General features: G+C 40.9%; 1 protein-coding gene across 1 annotated transcript in view; it reads right to left on the bottom strand.

Annotated features, from left to right (window-relative positions):
- The window catches only part of plekha6 (pleckstrin homology domain containing, family A member 6), a 103,694-nt gene that overhangs the window by 73,725 nt on the left and 7,305 nt on the right, over positions 1–22,664 (bottom strand). The window contains exon 2 of the mRNA XM_053429644.1: positions 17,614–17,714. Coding sequence (XP_053285619.1) covers positions 17,614–17,714 — 101 coding nt within the window. The remainder of the gene's footprint in view (positions 1–17,613; positions 17,715–22,664) is intronic.

Here is a 22,664-nt window from a genome sequence, read left to right as displayed (position 1 = left end):
CAGATCAACTTAAAATTTAGACGGGTGTCATCAGAACAAAATGGAGATCTAAAGTTATTGAAAGATCACCTTCGCTGACCCGGGTGTGGCGTTAAAGTTTGATGAAACGCCATCAAAACACGAGCTTCTGTATCTCAGACATATTTGGTTTAATCGACTCCAAACTAGACATGTAAGACAAGAGTTGCGATCGAAGACATCTACACAGATGTTAGATAAGTCTCTTCAAAACAAGATGAAGATCTAAAGTTATCAAAATTTTAACTTTTCGTCATACCGTGTGACCTTGGTGTGGCTTCAAGTTTGAAGACTCAAATGAAAACACTTGTAGCTGGTAGCTGTAATGGCAATATTAAGTCACCAGAGGACAGTGTAAGATTATGGTTTGATCAAGGCACAAATTGTGTCACCTAGGGATTAAGAGACTGTGCTTACACTGCTTCTCACATTAGTTAGTGGTAGGATATTAATATATTATCATAATATATTCACAAACATCAAAATAACCATCTCATTTGTCTCAATGCTTGCATTTAATGGACATATAATTCAACAGTATCTGTGTAGACAACGATAGCTGTGAAGCAGTTCAGTGGCGTTTCTACATTAGGACCACGTGGGGCACTGCCCCACCAGAGCCAGATGGCACTGTTGTGCAGAAAGCTCAATACATCTGTACTTTGTGGCACAGTACACAAAGTACAGATGTACACACATCTGTACACGCACAGTAGCGTGAATGTGTGTGTGAATAAACTATACATACAAGCATTATAGTCTTGTTTTGGAGTCAATTGCTTCGTGTGTGTTTCTGTCTGTGTGCTTGCTCTGTGAAATGAGCTTATCTCTTGCCGTCCGTCTCTGCTCTGGGCGCAGCTGCCCAAGCTTAAGATCGTTGCCATGGAAACCCAATGAGCGTGAACCACACAGGCCGAAGTTAACATTGGGTGGGGGAGCGGAGCTGGGGCAGTTTCAGATGTATCTCATGAAATCTGCCTAGCAACTCGACTCGAACAATGCGTAACACGACTCCAGCTCCGAGCCTGTTGCCTGCTCGGCTTCACCTGAGCTAACAGGCTAACAGGCTAACAGGCTTATCCCTGTGAACACTCCCCGAGTCTGTGGAGAGGTTTCACTCTCTCACATATCGGATGAATAATATGGTTTGATCTTCAGTGGCTTTTTGAGGGCTTTAACGTGCTCAAAAAGCTTCTAAAGTTTGCAGTAAGTTAGAAAGTGGTGTAAATGTACGTATTCTGGGATATTTGGAAATGGGCGTGGCAAATTGGCTCAACAGCGCCACCAACGGAGAAGCCCCTCATTTATGGAGAAGTCCCTCATTTAGCATTCACTGATCCTCACGAAAATGAAGACAGTTGTGTATCATGACCAGATGCACAAAAAAGCCTCAAGGAGCATTATTAAAAAATGCAACAGGAAGCCCGCCATTTTTGATTAAGTGGCAATTTTAGGCATATTCCATGTTTTTTACTTTGATGTACTTGTCGTAGAGCTTTCATCAGATCAACAAAAAATCACAACAAGATGAGGATCTAAAGTTATCAAAAAAACAACTTTTGGCCACACCGTCTGACCGTGGCCTGGTGTCAAAGTTTGACAACACGCCATCAAAACAAAAGCTTCTGTATCTCAGACATATTTGGTCCAAGTGAGTCCAAACTAGGCAGGTAAGACAAGATTCGCGACCTGAAAAAATCTACAAAGACAGCATGACTTAAAATGATAGCGCCACCTGCTGGCTACAGGAAGTGTAGCGTTTATCCTTGCTCCAGATCTTAAAACGCACACAAGGCAGAGACGTGCGCTTGGTCGTCGATGGCTCTCTCTTCACTGAACGCAACAGACTTGAAATCGCGTGTGCTCGGGCCCGTTAGTGCTACAACGTAGCCCTAGGTAGGGCCCGAGCACCGAAATCGGTGGGAGATTAGCGACCTGCAGGGAAGAGCGCTGGGACATAATAGGATGTGACGCATATTTTAGTTGCTGAAATATTAAAACAAAGCGTGAGAGCAGGTCAGACTGGAGGTCGACACAGAAACTGCAGATCGGTACAAACCACCTGCAGCTTCTGCTCTGATCAAGAAGCTTAGGCGATGATCTCTGATCAGCTGAGACCAGAGAAACTCGTTGTTTTCACTGTTTCCACTGTTGAGAAGCAGCCTGAGAGGCTGCTCCACGTGAACGAGCTCCGATCTCACTGTGTCTCTCTGAGCGAGTGAGCGTGGGCTCAGGGCGGGGGGCGGAGCCCCGGATGTGTGTGTGTGTCCACTATCTGGGAGCGCGCACCCACACACACACATTCACCCGCTCCTGGTATTTCATGATGGCCTGATACGATGATTATTTAAAAACTGAACGTGAACGCTACATTCACTAACGTTCATCATGTGAAAGAACTGATTCGTTAAGTTCACCATTCGAGAACAATATGCGCAACATGCACTGTACAGGGAGCCACTGCAGAGGGGCTGAAGAGCTGCATGCGGCTCCGTAGCCTATGTTACATCTATTGACAACATTAGGACTCACCATCACGAACGATGCCATATGATGAATATGAGCGCAACAACACTGCTGTAATACATCACTGCTTAAAACACTGCATTTATTGAACGATTAAAAAAATCACATGATACAGCTTGTCAGACAAATTCAGCTTTAAAAGTTACTGTCATTTGTCTATTGCAGATGAAAATTAGCTGCCTGCAAATGAAACTGATTGCCCCCAACCACTTGGAACAAGGAACAGATGCCAACAAGAGCATGATTTAGTAGAAGACATCAAGTTATCAAAAAAATCAACATTTCGTCACACCGTCTGACGATGGCCTGGAGTCAAAGTCTGATCACACGCCATCAAAACACGAGCCTCTGTATCTTGGACATATTTGGTCCAATCGACTCCAAACTAGACATGTAAGACAAGAGTCGCGACCTGATGTAATCTACAAAGACACCAAGACTTAAAATCATAGCGCCACCTGCTGGCTACAGGAAGTGAAGCGTTTATTCTTGCTGCAGAGCTTAAAACGCACGCAAGGCAGAGACGTGCGCTTGGTCATCGATCGCTCTCTCTTCCCCGACCGCAACAGACTTGAAATTGCCTGTGCTCGGGCCCGTTAGTGCTACAACGTAGCCCTAGTTATTAGGGCCCGAGCACCAAAATCGGTGAGAGGACCTATTGAAATTGAAGTGATTCTTATTATTATTATTTCGCGGAGCGCAATGAATTGGCTTTTTGAGGCCTTTAACATGCTCAAAAAGTTGTAAAAGTTTGCAGTTGGTTAGAAAGTCGTGACAATTTACGTATTCTGGGGTATTTGGAAATGGGCGTGGCAAAATGGCTCAACAGCGCCATCAATGGAGCTTCCCCTCATTTACGGAGAAGCACCTCATTTAGCATTCACTGATCCTCACGATTTTGAAGACAGGTGTGTATCATGACCAGACGCACAAAAAAGCCACTCGGAGCATTATGAAAAACGCAACAGGAAGCCAGCAATTTAGGATTTAGTGGCCATTTTGGGAATATTCCATGTTTTTTTCTATGATACACTTGTAGCAGAGCTTTCATCAGATCAACTTACAATTTAGACGAGTGTCCTCACAACAAAATGGAGATCTAAAGTTATCAAAGAAACAACTTTTTGACACACCGTCTGACTGTGGCGTGGCATCAAAGTGTGACGAAACGCCATCAAAACACGAGCTTCTATATCTCAGACATATTTGGTCCCATGGACTCCAAACTACACATGTAAGACAAGAGTGGCGACCTGAAGACAACAACACAAAAATCTTGACTTAAAATGACAGCGCCCCCTGGTGGCAGCAGGAAATGTCTTGTTTTTGGTACATGTTCTATTTTTATGTACTTCTCGGAGAGCTTTCATCAGATCAACAAAAAAATTAGATGAGTGTCATCACAACAATATGGAGATAAAAAGTTATCAAAGAAACAACTTTCTGACACACCGTCTGACCGTGGCGTGGCGGCAAAGTGTGATGAACGCCATGAAAACACAAGCTTCTATATCTTAGACATATTTGGTCCCATCGACTCCAAACTAGACATGTAAGACAAGAGTCGCGACCTGATGACATCTACAAAGACACCATGACTTAAAATCATAGCGCCACCTGCTGGCTACAGGAAGTGAAGCATTTATTCTTGCTGCAGAGCTTAAAACGCACGCAAGGCAGAGACGTGCGCTTGGTCATCGATCGCTCTCTCTTCCCCGACCGCAACAGACTTGAAATTGCCTGTGCTCGGGCCCGTTAGTGCTACAACGTAGCCCTAGTTATTATTCCTATTATTATTATTTTGCTGTGTCGTTAATGAATTGGCTTTTTGAGGGCTTTACCATGCTCAAAAAGTTGTAAAAGTTTGCAGTAAGTTAGAAAGTCGTGAAAATTTACGTATTCTGGGGTATTTGGAAATGGGCGTGGCAAAATGGCTCAACAGCGCCACCAACGGAGAGCCCCTCATTTACGGAGATGCACCTCATTTAGCATTCACTGATCCTCACGAAATTGAAGACAGTTGTGTATCATCACCAGATGTACAAAAAAGCCTCTTGGAGCATTATGAAAAACGCAACAGGAAGCCCGCCATTTTTGATTTAGTGACTATTTTGGTCATATTCCATAATTTTTTACTTTAATGCACTTCTCGTAGAGCTTTCATCAGATCAACTTAAAATTTAGACGACTGTCATCACAACAAAATGAAGATCTAAAGTTATCAAAGAAAAAACTTTTCGCCACACCGTCTGACTGTGGCGGGGCGTCAAAGTGTGACGAAACGCCATCAAAACACGAGCTTCTATATCTCAGACATATTTGGTCCCATGGACTCCAAACTACACATGTAAGACAAGAGTCGCGACCTGAAGACAACAACACAAAAATCTTGACTTAAAATGACAGCGCCCCCTGGTGGCAGCAGGAAATGTCTTGTTTTTGGTACATGTTCTATTTGTATGTACTTCTCGGAGAGCTTTCATCAGATCAAACAAAAAATTTAGATGAGTGTCATCACAACAATATGGAGATAAAAAGTTATCAAAGAAACAACTTTCTGACACACCGTCTGACCGTGGCGTGGCGGCAAAGTGTGATGAACGCCATGAAAACACAAGCTTCTATATCTTAGACATATTTGGTCCCATCGACTCCAAACTAGACATGTAAGACAAGAGTCGCGACCTGATGACATCTACAAAGACACCATGACTTAAAATCATAGCGCCACCTGCTGGCTACAGGAAGTGAAGCATTTATTCTTGCTGCAGAGCTTAAAACGCACGCAAGGCAGAGACGTGCGCTTGGTCATCGATCGCTCTCTCTTCCCCGACCGCAACAGACTTGAAATTGCCTGTGCTCGGGCCCGTTAGTGCTACAACGTAGCCCTAGTTATTAGGGCCCGAGCACCGAAATCGGTGAGAGGACCTATTGAAATTGAAAGGATTATTAGGGCCCGAGCACCGAAATCGGTGAGAGGACCTATTGAAATTGAAAGGATTATTAGGGCCCGAGCACCGAAATCGGTGAGAGGACCTATTGAAATTGAAAGGATTATTATTAGGGCCCGAGCACCGAAATCGGTGGGAGGCCCTATTGAAATTGAAATGATTATTATTATTATTATTATTATTATTATTATTATTTTTTTCCGATTAAACTTATTGGCTTTTTGAGGGCTTTAATGTGCTCAAAAAGTTGTAGGAGTTTGCAGTAAATTCGAAGGCGGCTTAAATTTACGTATTCTGGAGTATTTTGAAAAGGGCGTGGCAAAATGGCTCAAGAGCGCCACCTACGGAAAAGCCCCTCATTTAGCATTCACCGATCCTCAAAAAAAACAAAGACTATTGTGTATCATGACTAGATGCACAAAAAAGTCCATCAGTGCATTATGAATAACGCAACAGGAAGCCCGCCAGTTTGACTTTAGTGGCCATTTTGGTCATATTCCATATTTTTTCTTTGATGTACTTGTCGTACAGCTTTCATCAGATCAACTTCAAATTTAGACGATCGTCATCACAACAAATTGGAGATCTAAAGTTATTGAAGGATTACGTTTTAACAAAACCGTCTGACCGTGGTGTGGCGTTAAAGTTTGATGAAACGCCATCAAAACACAAGCTTCCATATTTCAGACATAGTTTGTCCAATTGAGTCCAAACTAGACACATACGACAAGAGTCGCGACCAGAAGACATCACTGCAGAAATTGTGACTTACAATCACAGCGCCCCCTGGTGGCAACAGGAAATGTCTTGTTTTTAAGACGTGTTATGTTTTTATGTACTACTCGGAGAGCTTTCATCAGATCAACTTAAAAATTAGATGAGACTCTACAAAACAAGATGAAGATCTAAAGTTATCAATATTTAAACTTTTCATCATACCGTGTGACCGTGGTGAGGTCTCAAAGTTCGACTAAACGCCAATATAAGCGAGCTTCTGTAACTTAGACATATTTTGTCCAATCGACTCCAAACTACACATATAAGACAAGAGTCGCGACCGGAAGACATCTACCTCGAAATCATGACTTAAAAGGAAAGCGCCCCCTGGTGGCATCAGGAAATGTCTTGTTTTTGTACATCGTGCGCTTTGATTTATTTGTCGGAGAGCTTTCATCACATCAATTTAAAATTTAGACGGGTGGCATCACAACAAGATGGAGATCTAAAGTTATCAAAGAAACAACTTTTCGACACACCGTCTGACTGTGGCGGGGCGTCAAATCAGCTCGCCATGACACACGAAAACGCTTTAAAGGGGACATATTCGCTTTAAAGGGGACATATTATTTCCATTTCACCACAGTTGATATGGTTCCTTGGGTTCTTAATGAAATGTCTGTAAAATATTTTGGTAAAAATACCCCAAGGATAATTTAAAACAGCACCTTTATACTCTGTCTAAAACAGACCTCCTCAGATCAACCTGTTTTGAAGGCCCCGCCCCCCTCTCACCCCGCCCCCATCTTACCCCACCCCCTTTCACCCCTCTCATCCCTCCCCCTTCTCACCCCTCCCCCCTCTCATGGAGGTGTAGGACATGTGCTTGAATGTGTTCTCACTACAGAATGCATTCAACATCTATAGAGCAGATTATGGGCCTCGTGAAAATTGACGTATTCTGGGGTATTTGGAAATGGGTGTGGCAAAATGGCTCAACAGCGCCACCAATGGTGCTTTCCCTCATTTACGGAGAAACACCTCATTTAGCATTCACTGATCCCCACGAAATTGAAGACAGTTGTGTATCATCACCAGATGCACAAAAAACGCGCTCGGAGCAATATGAAAAACGCAACAGGAAGCACGCCATTTTCGATTTCGTGGCCATTTTGGTCATATTCCATAATCTTTTACTTTGATATACTTCTCGTACAGCTTTCATCACATCAACTGAAAATTTAGACGAGTGTCATCACAACAAGATGGAGATCTAAAGTTATCAAAGAAACAACTTTTCGTCACACTGTCTGACTGTGGGGGGCGTCACATCAGCTCGCCATGACACACGAAAACGCTTTAACTTCCGTGTTCATGGGTCCATCTCCCTCAAACTACATGTGTGTATCATCAGCCCCCCTCCCTTGAAGATATTCAGATGGTTTTAAAGAATGGGCGTGGCAAAATGGCTCAACAGCGCCACCAACAGAGCTTCCCCTCATTTATGGAGAAACACCTCATTTAGAATTCACTGATCCTCACGAAATTGAAGACAGTTGTGTATCATCACCAGATGCACAAAAAACGCGCTCGGAGCAATTTGAAAAACGCAACAGGAACCCCGCCATTTTCGATTTGGACCATATTCCATGTTTTTTATTTTCAAGTACTTCTTGGAGAGCTTTCATCAGATCAACTGAAAATTTAGACGAGTGTCATCACAACAAGATGGAGATCTAAAGTTATTGAAAGATCAATTTTTCGCCACACCGTGTGACCGTGGCGAGGCGTCAAAATGTGACTAAACGCCATCAAAACACAAGCTTCTGTATCTTGGACATATTTGGTCCAATCGAGTTCAAACTACACATGTAAGACAAGAAGCGCGACCTGATGACATCAACAAAGACACCATGACTTAAAATCATAGCGCCACCTGCTGGCTACAGGAAGTGAAGCGTTTATCTTGCAGCAGTGCGCAAATGCATGCAACGCTGAGACGAGCGCTTGGTCATCGAACGTTCTCTCTTCCCCGACCGCAACAGACTTGAAATTGCCTGTGCTCGGGCCCGTTAGTGCTACAACGTAGCCCTAGTTATTATTATTTTTCTTCGCTCAATGAATTGGCTTTTTGAGGGCTTTAACGTGCTCAAAAAGTTTCTAAAGTGTGCAGTAAATTAGAAATGTGCGCAAGTTTACGTATTCTGGGGTATTTGGAAATGGGCGTGGCAAAATGGCTCAACAGCGCCACCAACGGAGCTTCCCCTCATTTACGGAGAAGCACCTCATTTAGCATTCACTGATCCTCACGATTTTGTAGACAGTTGTGTATCATGACCAGACGCACAAAAAAGCTACTCGGAGCATTATGAAAAACGCAACAGGAAGCCAGCAATTTAGGATTTAGTGGCCATTTTGGGAATATTCCATGTTTTTTTCTATGATACACTTGTAGCAGAGCTTTCATCAGATCAACTTAAAATTTAGATGAGTGTCCTCACAACAAAATGGAGATCTAAAGTTACCAAAGAAACAACTTTTCGTCATACCGTGTGCCTGTGGTGTGGCGGCAAAATGTGATGAAAACGCCATCAAAACACGAGCTTCTGTATCTCAGACATATTTTGTCCAATCGAGTCCAAACTAGACACATACGACAAGAGTCGCAACCAGAAGACATCGGTGCAGAAATTGTGACTTACAATCACAGCGCCCCCTGGTGGCAACAGGAAATGTCTTGTTTTTGGTACATTTTACATTTTGAAGTACTTGTCGGAGAGCTTTTATCAGATCAACTTAAAATTTACTTGAGTCTCATCACAACAAGATGGAGATCTAAAGTTATTGAAAGATTGATTTTTCGTCACACCGTGTGACCGTGGCGTGGCCTCCCAGTTTGATGAAACGCCATGAAAACACGAGCGTCTGTATCTCAGACATATTTGGTCCAATCGACTCCAAACTACACATATAAGACAAGAGTCGCGAACGGAAGACATCTACCTAGAAATCATGACTTAAAAGGACAGCGCCCCCTGGGGGCAGCAGGAAATGTCTTGTTTTTGTTAGTATTACAATTTGACTCACTTCTCGTAGGGCCTTCATCAAATCAACGTAAAAATTTGATGCATGTGTACAAAACAAGATGAAGATCTAAAGTTATCAAAATTTAAACTTTTCATCAATCTGTGTGACCGTGGTGAGGCTTATAAATTTGATAAACAAAATGAAAACACCATGTCTGTAGTTCATGGTCCTACACTGCTCTCTAGTGACTTAATATTGAATTTCACCTGCAGCGCCAATATTAAGGCACCAGAGGGCATCCTAAGACCATAGTTTGATCAAGGCTCAAATTGTTACTCCTGACAGACCCATTTTGTCCCCTCTTCCCCCAATTTAAATCTGTCTGGAGCCGCACAACATATTTGATAACACAGGTTATAAAGTTATATATATACATATATATATATATATAGATATACAATATATATAAAAACTATAGTTTGTTGCATTTATTAAATAATAGAACGACAATATAAAAAACTGTTGACATTTAACTGCTATTTTTACCTGTTACAAAATAGGAAAACACCAAACTCTCATGAATTGGAGAACAAAATACATGTGTGGGCCTAGTTTGGATTAAACTAAACACAGAACTCAGCTTTTTTTCCTCATCTCCAGCTTGGTACTTTTCAGCAGATGCTGTGAGCTTTCTCTGGAAATATCTTTCAACGTTACATTTCTTATTGTTTGCTAATTCCTCGCCACATATCAAGCATACATGTAAGACAGCATCGGTGGCAGTGAAAGCAAATTAATCTGTCCACGCAGAATTAAACTCTATTTTCCTCCCAGACTTTTCTTTTCTGGGATTTATCCATGATTAGTTTACCGAGGCCGGGGGTCGGAACTATAGATTAGCGACCTGCAGGGAAGAGCGCTGGGACGTAATAGGATGTGACGCATATTTTAGTTGCTGAAATATTAAAACAAAGCGTGAGAGCAGGTCAGACTGGAGGCCGACACAGAAACTGCAGATCGGTACAAACCACCTGCAGCTTCTGCTCTGATCAAGAAGCTTAGGCGATGATCTCTGATCAGCTGAGACCAGAGAAACTCGTTGTTTTCACTGTTTCCACTGTTGAGAAGCAGCCGGTCAGTCACTGAGAGGCTGCTCCACGTGAACGAGCTCCGATCTCACTGTGTCTCTCTGAGCGAGTGAGCTCAGGGCGGGGGGCGGAGCCCCGGATCTGTGTGTGTGTCCACTATCTGGGAGCGCGCACCCACACACACACATTCACCCGCTCCTGGTATTTCATGATGGCCTGATACGATGATTATTTAAAAAATGAACGTGAATGCTACATTCACTCACGTTCATCATGTGAAAGAACTGATTCGTTAAGTTCACCATTCGAGAACAATATGCGCAACATGCACTGTACAGGGAGCCACTGCAGAGGGGCTGAAGAGCTGCATGCGGCTCCGTAGCCTATGTTACATCTATTGACAACATTAGGACTCACCATCACGAACGATGCCATATGATGAATATGAGCGCAACAACACTGCTGTAATACATCACTGCTTAAAACACTGCATTTATTGAACGATTAAAAAAAATCACATGATACATCTTGTCACACAAATTCAGCTTTAAAAGTTACTGTCATTTGTCTATTGCAGACGAAAATTAGCTGCCTGCAAATGAAACTGATTGCCCCCAACCACTTGGAACAAGGAACAGATGCCAACAAGAGCATGATTTAGTAGAAGTCATCAAGTTATCAAAAAAAATCAACATTTCGTCACACCGTCTGACCATGGCGTGGAGTCAAAGTCTGATCACACGCCATCAAAACACAAGCCTCTGTATCTTGGACATATTTGGTCCCATCGACTCCAAACTAGACATGTAAGACAAGAGTCGCGACCTGATGACATCTACAAAGACACCAAGACTTAAAATCATAGCGCCACCTGCTGGCTACAGGAAGTGAAGCGTTTATTCTTGCTGCAGAGCTTAAAATGCACGCAAGGCAGAGACGTGCGCTTGGTCATCGATCGCTCTCTCTTCCCCGACCGCAACAGACTTGAAATTGCCTGTGCTCGGGCCCGTTAGTGCTACAACGTAGCCCTAGTTAGGGCCCGAGCACCGAAATCGGTGGGAGGCCCTATTGAAATTGAAATGATTATTAGGGCCTGAGCACCGAAATCGGTGGGAGGCCCTATTGAAATTGAAATGATTATTTAGGGCCCGAGCACCGAAATCGGTGAGAGGACCTATTGAAATTGAAATGATTATTATTAGGGCCCGAGCACCGAAATCGGTGAGAGGACCTATTGAAATTGAAATGATTATTATTATTCCTTTTATTGTTATTTTGCTGTGTCGTTAATGAATTGGCTTTTTGAGGGTTTTACCATGCTCAAAAAGTTGTAAAAGTTTGCAGTAAGTTAGAAAGTCGTGAAAATGTACGTATTCTGGGGTATTTGGAAGTGGGCGTGCCAAAATGGCTCAACAGCGCCACCAACGGAGAGCCCCTAATTTACGGAGATGCACCTCATTTAGCATTCACTGATCCTCACGAAATTGAAGACAGTTGTGTATCATCACCAGATGTACAAAAAAGCCTCTTGGAGCATTATAAAAAACGCAACAGGAAGCCCGCCATTTTTGATTTAGTGACTATTTTGGTCATATTCCATAATTTTTTACTTTAATGCACTTCTCGTAGAGCTTTCATCAGATCAACTTAAAATTTAGACGACTGTCATCACAACAAAATGAACATCTAAAGTTATCAAAGAAAAAACTTTTCGCCACACCGTCTGACTGTGGCGGGGCGTCCAATCAGCTCGCCATGACACACGAAAACGCTTTAACTTCCGTGTTTATGGGTCCATCTCCCTCAAACTACATGTGTGTGTCAACAGCCCCCCCCCCCAGGATATTCAGATGGATTTAAGGAATGGGCGTGGCAAAATAACTGACTAGCGCCCCCTAAAGGGCAGCCCCGGCACTACGATTGGTCTGCATCTACAAAAATACATAGGGACATGTGTCTTTTCATGACAAAGAAATAAGTCTCTTGAACAGATATGCTACACCACACAGGAAGCCCGCCATTTTGAATTTGGAGGCCATTTTGCCCATATTCCACACTCTTACTTTGATGCACTTGTGGTAGGGCTTTCATCACATCAACTTAAATTTGAGATGAGTGTCATCACAACAAGATGGAGATAAAAAGTTATTAAAAGATACATTTCTACTCAGACGGTGTGACCGTGGCGTGGCCTCAAAGTTTGATTAAACGCCATCAAAACACGGGCTCCTGTATCTTGGACATATTTTGTCCAATCAAGTCCAAACTATACACAGAAGACCAGAGTCGCGACCTGAAGACATCTGTACAGAAATCGTGACTTAAAATCACAGTTTCCCCTGGTGGCAACAGCAAATGTCTTGTTTTTTCTACGTCTTACACTTTGAAGCATTCCTCCTCATCCACTTTGCGAAACCATGTCAAACTTTGTCAAATGGGTCTCAAGACATTGATAATGTAGGCATACGATTACTGTGGCTTTTCATAATGTGGATTGTTAATGGCGTGGCATCAAAGTTCATCAGCTCACCATGACAAACGAAATCGCTGTCACTTTTCCCATGTTAAAATGCTCAACTTTAGAGCAGAATTAAACCTGTTCACAGCATTGCTCAAACTTTGGTTTTAGTCTCAATCGTTAAGTTCTTTCTTCATGACAACTCTGAGGGGGGTGAATTTGTTTTTAACTACCTCGTTTAAGCGATATAGATGTTTGAAATTCACGTGTGTCACAGTGAGCGCGCTGCTGTGTGGAGCTACCTTGAACGCCCCTCTTGAGACCGTGCGGGGCTTCCACTCACATGAGATTGATTAACACGGTGTGATGTTCTGCTTGTTCTCCTGACGGACACGTTAACGACGTCTACGCTCCCGTTTCTGTGGTAAGTCACGTTTAGTATTTTATTTAGATGTGTTCAAAGTGATTCGCAGGGTCTCTTTGTATCAGGTGGTTAGCTTAGCAGCACTAGCCCGGAAGGTAAACACAGCATCAACGGTTGGAGTATATCTCCTGTTCGATGCGAACATCAGATATTACCGCCACACTCCGACATCTGTTACTCAGAATAATATTCTGAGTAACAGATTTACTGTGATCACCTGAAACCTGAGTATTTAAGGTCATATCTGCATTGTAAGATCAGCTGTTCAAAGGAGCATTACGTGTCCTAAAGCTCTTTATTCAGAGTAGTGTTGTAATGTGTTACAGTGAAAATTAACGTGTCTGCTACCTTCAGTGTTTACATCGTTAATCTAAGGCACACTTCACTGAATTATTTTATTAAATATAAATAAATCATAGCCTTGTAACTTTACTAGAACAGACAGTGTCATAGAGAAGTGTAGGCTAATGTGTACTACCTATTTCCTAAGCTGAAATGATTATGATCTGATTAACTTTGAAGTAATATTTTATCTTTGATGCCCTCAAAGAGATATTCCAACAGGACATCCCACAAGACCCCACAATAGCACTACTGGGAGCAATGTACATCATAAACCATCCTCTCGGAAAAGCATATATAGCACCTATGATACTAAATTCTGGAGTGGACAATAACTATTACTTTATCCCTAGTTTTATTTTCATTTACTTGTTTTTCTTTTTTCTTTCCTTGTTTAATTTAATATATTATGTATGTAATCAATCATCTATTCTTATCCCCCCTTTTTCTCTCTTGGAGTGAGCATGGTTTGATGTTTGTTGTTTTTTCTATGCATTGCATGCTATACTTGAATACCATGTATAACAGTATTGTACACAGTTGAAAAATGGACAAAGAAAGTAACTGTCTGGATATGCATATTGTTTTGTTGAAAACCAAATAAAAAATAAGTAAAAAAAAACAAAAAACTTTTACAGGGTGTGACAGGGTGTGACATCCTCTGTCCTTAACCCTCAGCAAGAGTAAGGAAAAACTACAAAAAACCCTTTTAACAGGGTAAAAATACGTAGAAACCTCAGAGAGAGCCACATGTGAGGGATCCCTCTCCCAGGACGGACAGAAGTGCAATAGATGCCACCTGCAGGAAAACATCATCAAGATTAAAGTCTTCAAGATTAAAGATTAAAGTCTCTAGCAGCATTTGATGAGGGTAAACATCCCAAAGGACAACCCCAACATGACATGCCAGGCAGTTCCGCTGCAATCACAGTCCATGGTCAGCAACCAGCAGGACCACGATCCACCATCCAGACCAGAACGCCACTCCAGTCCTCAGTCACCGTCACCCGCCACCCACCACGAGCCGCCGCCGCCGAACGCGACACAGCGACACAGGGTCCGCCACCACCACCACAATCAGCCCACACGACACAGAATCCACAACACTGGGTCCACCACCACGACCCCCGGTGCACGATCAACAAACCACAATCCATGGTGCGGCCACAGAGGCCCTGGATCTGCAGTTGATAAAGCAAAGGGATTCCAGAGAAGAGGAAGGAGAAGCTGGAAAAAGAAGCTGTCATGTGTCATAAAATAGAACAAGTTACGTTCTGCCGCACTAATTAGCTCTAACTATAAGCTTTATCAAAAAGGAAGGTTTTGAGCCTACTCTTAAACGAACAGATGGTGTCTGCCTCCCGAACTGAAAGTGGTAGTTTATTCCACAGCGGAGGAGCTTGATGGCTAAAAGCTCTGGCTCCTACTCTACTTTTAGAGACTTTAGGGACGACAAGTAGGCCTAAATTCTGGGAGCGGAGTGCTTTAGTGGGTTTATAAGGTACTAAGAGCTCTTTAAGGTAAAAAGGCGCTATATTATTAAGGGCCTTGAAGGTGAGGAGGAGAATTTTAAATTCTATTCTAGATTTAACTGGAAGCCAGTGTAGCGATGCTAATACTGGAGAAATGTGCTCTCTTTTCTTTAATCTCGTCAGGACATGTGCTGCGGCATTTTGGACAAGCTGTAGAGTCTTTAACGACTTACTGCTGGAGCATGATAATAATGAATTACAATAGTCCAGTCTCGATGTAACAAAGGCGTGGACTAGTTTTTCTGCATCTTTTTGCGAAAGGACATGTCTGATTTTTGAGATATTACGCAAGTGGAAAAAGGCGGTTCTAGAAATTTGTTTTAAGTGACTATTAAAGGATAAATCAGGATCGAAGATCAATCCCAAGTTCCTGACTGTTTTGTTGGAAGCAAGGGCAATGTCGTCTAGCGCAGCTATATCATTAGATAATGTATCTCTAAGATGTTTGGGGCCAAGTATTATAACCTCTGTTTTGTCTGAGTTTAATAAGAGAAAATTGCGGGTCATCCAGGTTTTTATGTCCTTGAGACATGCTTGAAGTTTAGTTAATTGATTACTTTGTTCAGGTTTTATTGATAAGTATAACTGGGTGTCATCCGCATAGCAGTGGAAATTTACCGAGTGTGTCCTCGCATGCTGTTTAGAAAATTATGAATAATGTAATTTTTTTTGCAGTTTTTAGTATGCAATAGTCAAAATGTAAAGGAAATGAACATTTGCTAAAAAATATTGTCCATTATGGAATTGGGATCAATCTGCCGACCATTTAGTTAGAACTAGAACAGCCACAGAAGTAAATTAACTTTTTTGAAGACTTATGATTTTGAATAACTGGGAAGCAGATAAGTTAAACACAAGTTATAATGTGATAACTTATTCTTATTTTAGGTGAAATATTTAACGTTATTATGTCATAAATATCATCGGCCATGTTCAATGACAGCACAATATCACCATGTTTACACCCAAACATGAATTTTAATTTTTTAGGATTATATAATATGCTATATTCTGATAAATGTATCCATCCTCTACATACATTTAATTATTAACACATGAGTTTCAGTTTAAGAAACTTTGTCTTGTTTTTGAATACTGTTAATATAACTTTATATAAATGTAGGGGTTAGTAAATGACTACCAATCTCATGTTTGTCTTTTAGCGTAGCAGAAAGACTGGAAGCAAGTGAAAAAACTTGCTAGGCTCTATCAAAATTATAAAAAAATATATGGTAAATGGTTTTGTATTTATACAGCGCGTTGGTGGCGGACAACCACTCTACCCCTCAGCCACAGCCGCCCTATAAAACTTCCTGTTTTGGTTATGGGAGAAGACTTTCATTGGACGAGGTTGTACCTGTCAGTCTCAGACAGAATCTGATATTTTCAAATCACTTCTTCATACTAACTTTGATTTAAAGACCTTGTCATAGTATCTTATATTCCTCTTTTACAATATGTCTCATTTGTATTTTTTCCTTCTGAAACATTTACCTTTGAAACGCGGTTTTAGGGTTAGGGTTAGAATTAAGTCAGGGTTAAGTTTTTAGTTGTGTTGGTTATGGTTAGGTTAAGCTAGGGAATGTATTATGTCTAATAGTGTCCTCACATAGATAAAAGTACAAACATATGTGTTTGTTTGTGTACATGCACTGGGTACATGCACTGGACTTTGGACAAGAGCTTCCTGGACATGCAGTGAAAGTGAACAACAAAAAGGACTAAATGTTCTAAAAATAGAAGAAAACTAGTAATGACAAACAGTGATTGCAGTTAGAGCAGGGACACAGAGGGAGACATAAGATAGTTGTGACAGAGATTCCTCAATTCAATTGTGTGTTTCATACTAATGTTAAAGGGGAAACAAGGCAAACTTTGTTTAAGATTTATTTGGGATATTAAAACTCAGCTTACCTACATTAAATTAAATTGTCACATCTTTATTCAGATCTAACAAACAGTTCTGTCATGTAGCTGAGTGCTGCTGCCGCTGGTGTTGTGTCTATCCTGACTTTCAGGGCTGTTGATGCAATTCATCAGGATCTGTATTATTACAGTAATACCTTTACAGTAATAACTAACATCATTTAAATCAGCCATGATCATTCAATCACACAGAGCCAAACCAAAACATTTTACTAAGCCACAGCAATGTAACAAAGAAACAACAAATGTTCAAACATTACTAAATCCTTCTTTTTGTAGCAAGAACTCACATTTGGCCACAAGGTTAGGGCAGTGCTTCTATGAGGTATTGCTTTCACTGAGGAAACCAAACCTACAACTAGAACATTTTCTTCTCACTGAAATATTTCATTATTTCTGGTTGTTTATTTAGAAATATATTACAAACTAAAATCAACCAAACTACAGGATATTCCCAACATAGAACCTATTAGTGTCTCACTAAAGTATGTCATGTACATTGAAATCATATGGACTCAAGTATGTTCTTGAGTAACTGTGCATAAAAAACAATCAAATAATGATTCCCCATTAGCTTATTAAATTTTTCTTGGATCTTACTAACCTTAAAGGCAAACTTGCGGGTGATGTTATCTGCAGGCTCCACTCGACTTATCCGGAAACTGAGCAGCAGTAAGCTCCCTAAAACAGAGTCCTCCCTCTCATCTGTGCAGGGGAAAAATTAAAGTGTGAAAACATGCTTGGAATAATGAAAGATACAGTAATAACCACCTGAGCCACCTCATAAACCAGAAGTATAAAAGACAGAGGAGGGGATCTTTTGTACAAACATGAATGGAATCAGAGTTGCTTTCCTCCTATCATGCTCCTGACAGCCTCCTAGAATAGATATTCATTATAGTCCGAGGGTCTCTGTGATAAGCAGTGGTAAAGAGACAAACACACACATTCTAGAATCTTACAGTGATAAACAGACTGCTGGAAAAGTGTAGCACAGAGCCTTAAATATTGCAAGCAGCCATTACAATTTTCGCTGGTCTTACCTCATATTTCTTAAACGTAGCTCTGCACCAACACTCTCACTGCCATTGACTACATGTGAGGGTTTATGTATGTATGTATGTTTGAGTGTAAAGAGAAGAGAAAGAGGGAGCAAATGAGGGCATCGAGCTAAGAGAGACAGAGAGCCCGAGAGATCTGAGGGAGGGGGATGGGCTTGTGCGATCATACGCTGATTCCTGTGTGTGAGAGAGCATGCGCACATATGTGTGTGTGCGTGAGAGTGAGAGAGATAATGATCAACCCATGTGACTCAGTTTTGCAGGAATCTTGGACCCTAGCCAACTGCACCTGCTGCTTGTCTACACCTCTCTCTCTCTCAAACATTCTTGTGCTTTTTTAACCTGCTCCTACCTCAATATTGAAAAAATGACTGATGCATTTTCTGCACTGAGTAAGAAGTAAGGTGTTAATCACTTTATCGTGATGTAAAGCACTAAAGACAATTTAGATATTGGATAAGGAACCAGCGGATTCTGGGTATTTTACACAGAAGATATCATTAATTATACATTTGTATCAGTGGTGTATTTATGTTTGAACATGTCCCCCAAGTTGTCGCCTCCAACCCAATATAATGATGAAATTGGAATTTTGAAATTGTGGAGTTCACAGGATTAAGATAAGGAAGTATGATCGGTTTTCAAGCCTCAGGTACATAAAATGTATTTTATTGTTTATAACACTAACATTTATCATAGTCATTGAGTAATCATGATCGTTTTTATAAGGGAAGCTTCACTGAAATGAAGAATTATCCTATAACCCAAATATGTGTGTTTTTTCACATAATTGGAACATATTTAGAAAAAAAGATAGGATTATGTAATATCAACATATTTTTCCAGAAACAGTGTTCCTCTACTCTTGACAACCCACAGACCGCCAACAGTTTTCATAGAGAACTCTTTATTTCAGCGAAGTTACTTACAGTAAAACAGGATACAAAAATAAAAAATTCCACAAAATTCCCAGACCACAAGGAACAAGATGATCAGGGGACAAGGGGATAGGATGACATAATGAAGGTAAGCACACAGTATATACACAATGGAGGCAAGAATGATTGAACACAGATGAAAAATACCAGGAACAGGTACAGACAACCACAGGGGCGGGAAGCTAGGGGTGGGCAGATTGAACAATTGTGAGTGTTCTCAACTCAAGTCTCAACGTGAGCGTGAGAGAGAAGAAAGAATGGCCGAGGAAATGCAGTGTGGTGGTAGTGCAACTTTTGCAAAAATGCTGCAAGATGCACTATTTGTGACAAGAAAGTGCCACACAGCTGCAACACAAGTAAGTAGAAGTGAGTAGAAGTGGCCTGTAAAATATTAAAAAGTGCAATTTGCACAATTTATATTTTTATGTATTTATTTAATTATTTCATATTATTTTACCATTCATTTATTTTATTATTATTAAATCAAACTATTTTTGTAAAATATTTGTACCCTTATTTGCACATTTTTATTTAAAGTATTTGTATTTGCTTATGCAATAAATGTGTTACTTATGGTTGGAAAATGTATCATTATTTTGAAAAAATAGATACGATTTCAGAAAGTATCTCTAAAATTCCAACAAAAAATATTTGTAACGTATCAAACTTATGTTAAGTCTGGTATCGCCCATCTCTATGCCAAACAAAAAAAAACACAAGAAATAAAACAGGGAACACAACACATAGTACAACTAAACAAAGCCAAATCCAAACACAAGAAGATCAAGGACAATGTCCATCATCAAAAGTATAAGTATTTTTTTTAATCCTAAAGCTCTTTAGATAAATGAGCTGAGAGTTCAGTCATCACAGAGAATAAGAATTACACAGAATATCATTTGATGATTCAGTGCTCAAATTTGTTTAACTAGTCATCCCAAACCTATATATTGAGATCGACCACCTCGTCGATAGCTCTGCAGACTCATTACGATTAACATTAGATTCAATAGCCCCTCTAAAAAAGAAAAAGGTCAAACATAGTAAATTAGCTCCGTGGTATAATTCCCAGACAAATGAGTTAAAACAATTATCAAGAAAACTAGAAAGGAAGTGGCGCTCCAGCAACCATGTTGAAAACCTCATAGACTGGAAGAATAGTGTTAAAGAATATAAAAAGGCTCTCAACAAAGCAAGACTAATAGAAGAGAATAAAACAACCCCAGGTTTCTCTTCAGCACTGTAGCCAGGCTGACAGAGAGTCACACCTCCACCAAACCCAGTATTCCTCGATCCCTAAATAGCAATATCTTTATGACCTTTTTTAATGATAAAATTCTAACTATTAGAAATAAAATCAACCATCTCCTGCCCTCAATTGGCCCCAATACCCTCCCAACAACAGAGATCTCAGAAACGGCTGAGAATCCTACCCATTACTTAGACAGCTTCTCTCTGATCACCTGTGATCAGTTTACCAAAATAATCTCAGGTTCTAAACCAACAACCTGTATTTTAAATCCCATTCCTACAAAATTACTTAAAGAAATTCTGCCCCTAATTGATAGTTTGTTACTTAATACAATTAATCTGTCATTATCATCAGGTTATGTACCAGTCTTTTAAAATAGCAGTAATCAAACCCCTTCTCAAAAAACTCACTCTAGACCCAGAGGTTTTAGCTAATTACAGACCAATATCTAATCTCCCCTTCATGTCTAAAATCTTAGAAAAAGTGGTAGCCAATCAGCTGTGTGAGTTTCTCCAGGAAAATAATATATATGAAAACTTTCAGTCTGGGTTTAGAGCCAATCACAGTACAGAGACAGCCTTGGCAAAAGTCACTAATGACCTTTTAATAGCCTCAGATCAGGGATTTGTGTCTGTCCTCGTTCTGTTAGATCTCAGTGCAGCATTCGACACAATTGACCATCAAATTCTATTACAAAGACTCAAACAGTTAATTAACATTAATGGAACCGCCCTTAACTGGTTTAAATCGTACTTTTCTGATCGCTCCCAATTCGTGCAAATTAATGATGAGTCATCTGTGCGCACCAAAGTAAACCATGGTGTTCCCCAGGGCTCTGTGCTCGGCCCAATTTTATTCTCATTATACACTCCTGATCAAAATCTTAAGACCAGTTAAAAAATTGCATGAATTTGCATTTTGCACTGTTGAATCTTAGGAAGGTTCTAAGTAGAGTTTCAAAGTGCAAAAAGAATAAATGGGAACAAGAGCCCAAAAGTTGTGAGCAGGCAATTTATTGAAAACAACAATTTAACTGAAGTATGCTGTTCATCAGCTGATCAAAAGTTTAAGACCACAGCTAAAAAAAAAAAAAAAAAAACTCCTAAAACAGAAATTAAAGTGTCAAAAACTGACTCAGTAATGAGTAGCTCCACCATTATTGTTGATCACTTCAAAAATTCGTTTTGGCATGCTTAATGCAAGTGTTTCCAAAAGGCTAGTGCGAATGTTGCGCCAAGTGGTGAAGATGGCTTCACGAAGGGCCTCCACTGTCTGGAACTGAAGTCCATTTTTGTAAACTTCCCTTGCCATCCATCCCCAAATGTTCTCAATTGGATTAAGATCAGGGGAACACGCAGGGTGGTCCAAAAGAGTGATGTTATTCTCCTGGAAAAAAGTCTTGGTCAGACGGGCATTGTGAATTGGAGCGTTGTCCTGCTGAAAAACCCAGTCGTTACCACACAGACGAGGGCCCTCAGTCATGAGGGATGCCCGCTGCAACATCTCCACATAGCCAGCTGCTGTTTGACGCCCCTGCACAACCTGGAGCTCCATTGTTCCATTGAAGGAAAAAGCACCCCAGATCATGATGGCGCCCCCTCCACTGTGCCGCGTAGAAAACATCTCAGGTGGCATCTCCTTGTCATGCCAGTAACGTTGGAAGCCATCAGGACCATCAAGGTTAATTTTTTTCTCGTCAGAGAATAAAACTTTCTTCCACCTTTGAATGTCCCATGTTTGGTGCTCCCTTGCAAAGTCTAAACGGGCAATTTTGTGGCGTTGAAGGAGACGTGGCCTTTGAAGACGTTTCTTGTTTATGAAGCCCTTCCTTCGCAGATGCCGTCTGATGGTTATTGGGCTGCAGTCAGCACCAGTAATGGCCCTAATTTGGGACAAGGATCGTCCCTTGTCTTGACGGACAGCCATTCGGTTCCTCCGGCTCAGCGCCGATGAGATTTTTTTGGGTCTACCACTTGATTTTTTTGTTCCATAACCCTGAGGATCTTTTAAGAAATGCAAAATGACTGTCTTACTGCGTCCGACCTCAGCAGCGATGGCACGTTGTGAGAGGCCTTGTTTATGCAGTTCAACAATCCTACCACGTTCAAAGACGGTGAGCTTTTTTGCCTTTGCCATCAAGAGATCTTCAGTGTGATTACTTGACAGGAAATGACATGGAATCCAAATTTTTGCACAGATTTTGGCTTTTAAAGGCTGTGGTCTTAAACTTTTGATCAGCTGATGAACAGCCTATTTGAGTTAAATTGTTGTTTTCAATAAATTACCTGCTCACAACTTTTGGTCTCTTGTTCCCATTTCTTCTTTTTGCATTTTGAATCTCTACTTAGAACCTTCCTAAGATCCAACAGTGCAAAATGCAAATTCATGCAATTTTTGAACTGGT

Source organism: Pleuronectes platessa, chromosome 2 (genome assembly GCF_947347685.1).
Source record: "Pleuronectes platessa chromosome 2, fPlePla1.1, whole genome shotgun sequence".
Taxonomy (NCBI): domain Eukaryota; kingdom Metazoa; phylum Chordata; class Actinopteri; order Pleuronectiformes; family Pleuronectidae; genus Pleuronectes; species Pleuronectes platessa.
The sequence above is the reverse complement of the archived record's forward strand: the minus strand, read 5'-3'. Positions and strand labels throughout refer to the sequence as shown.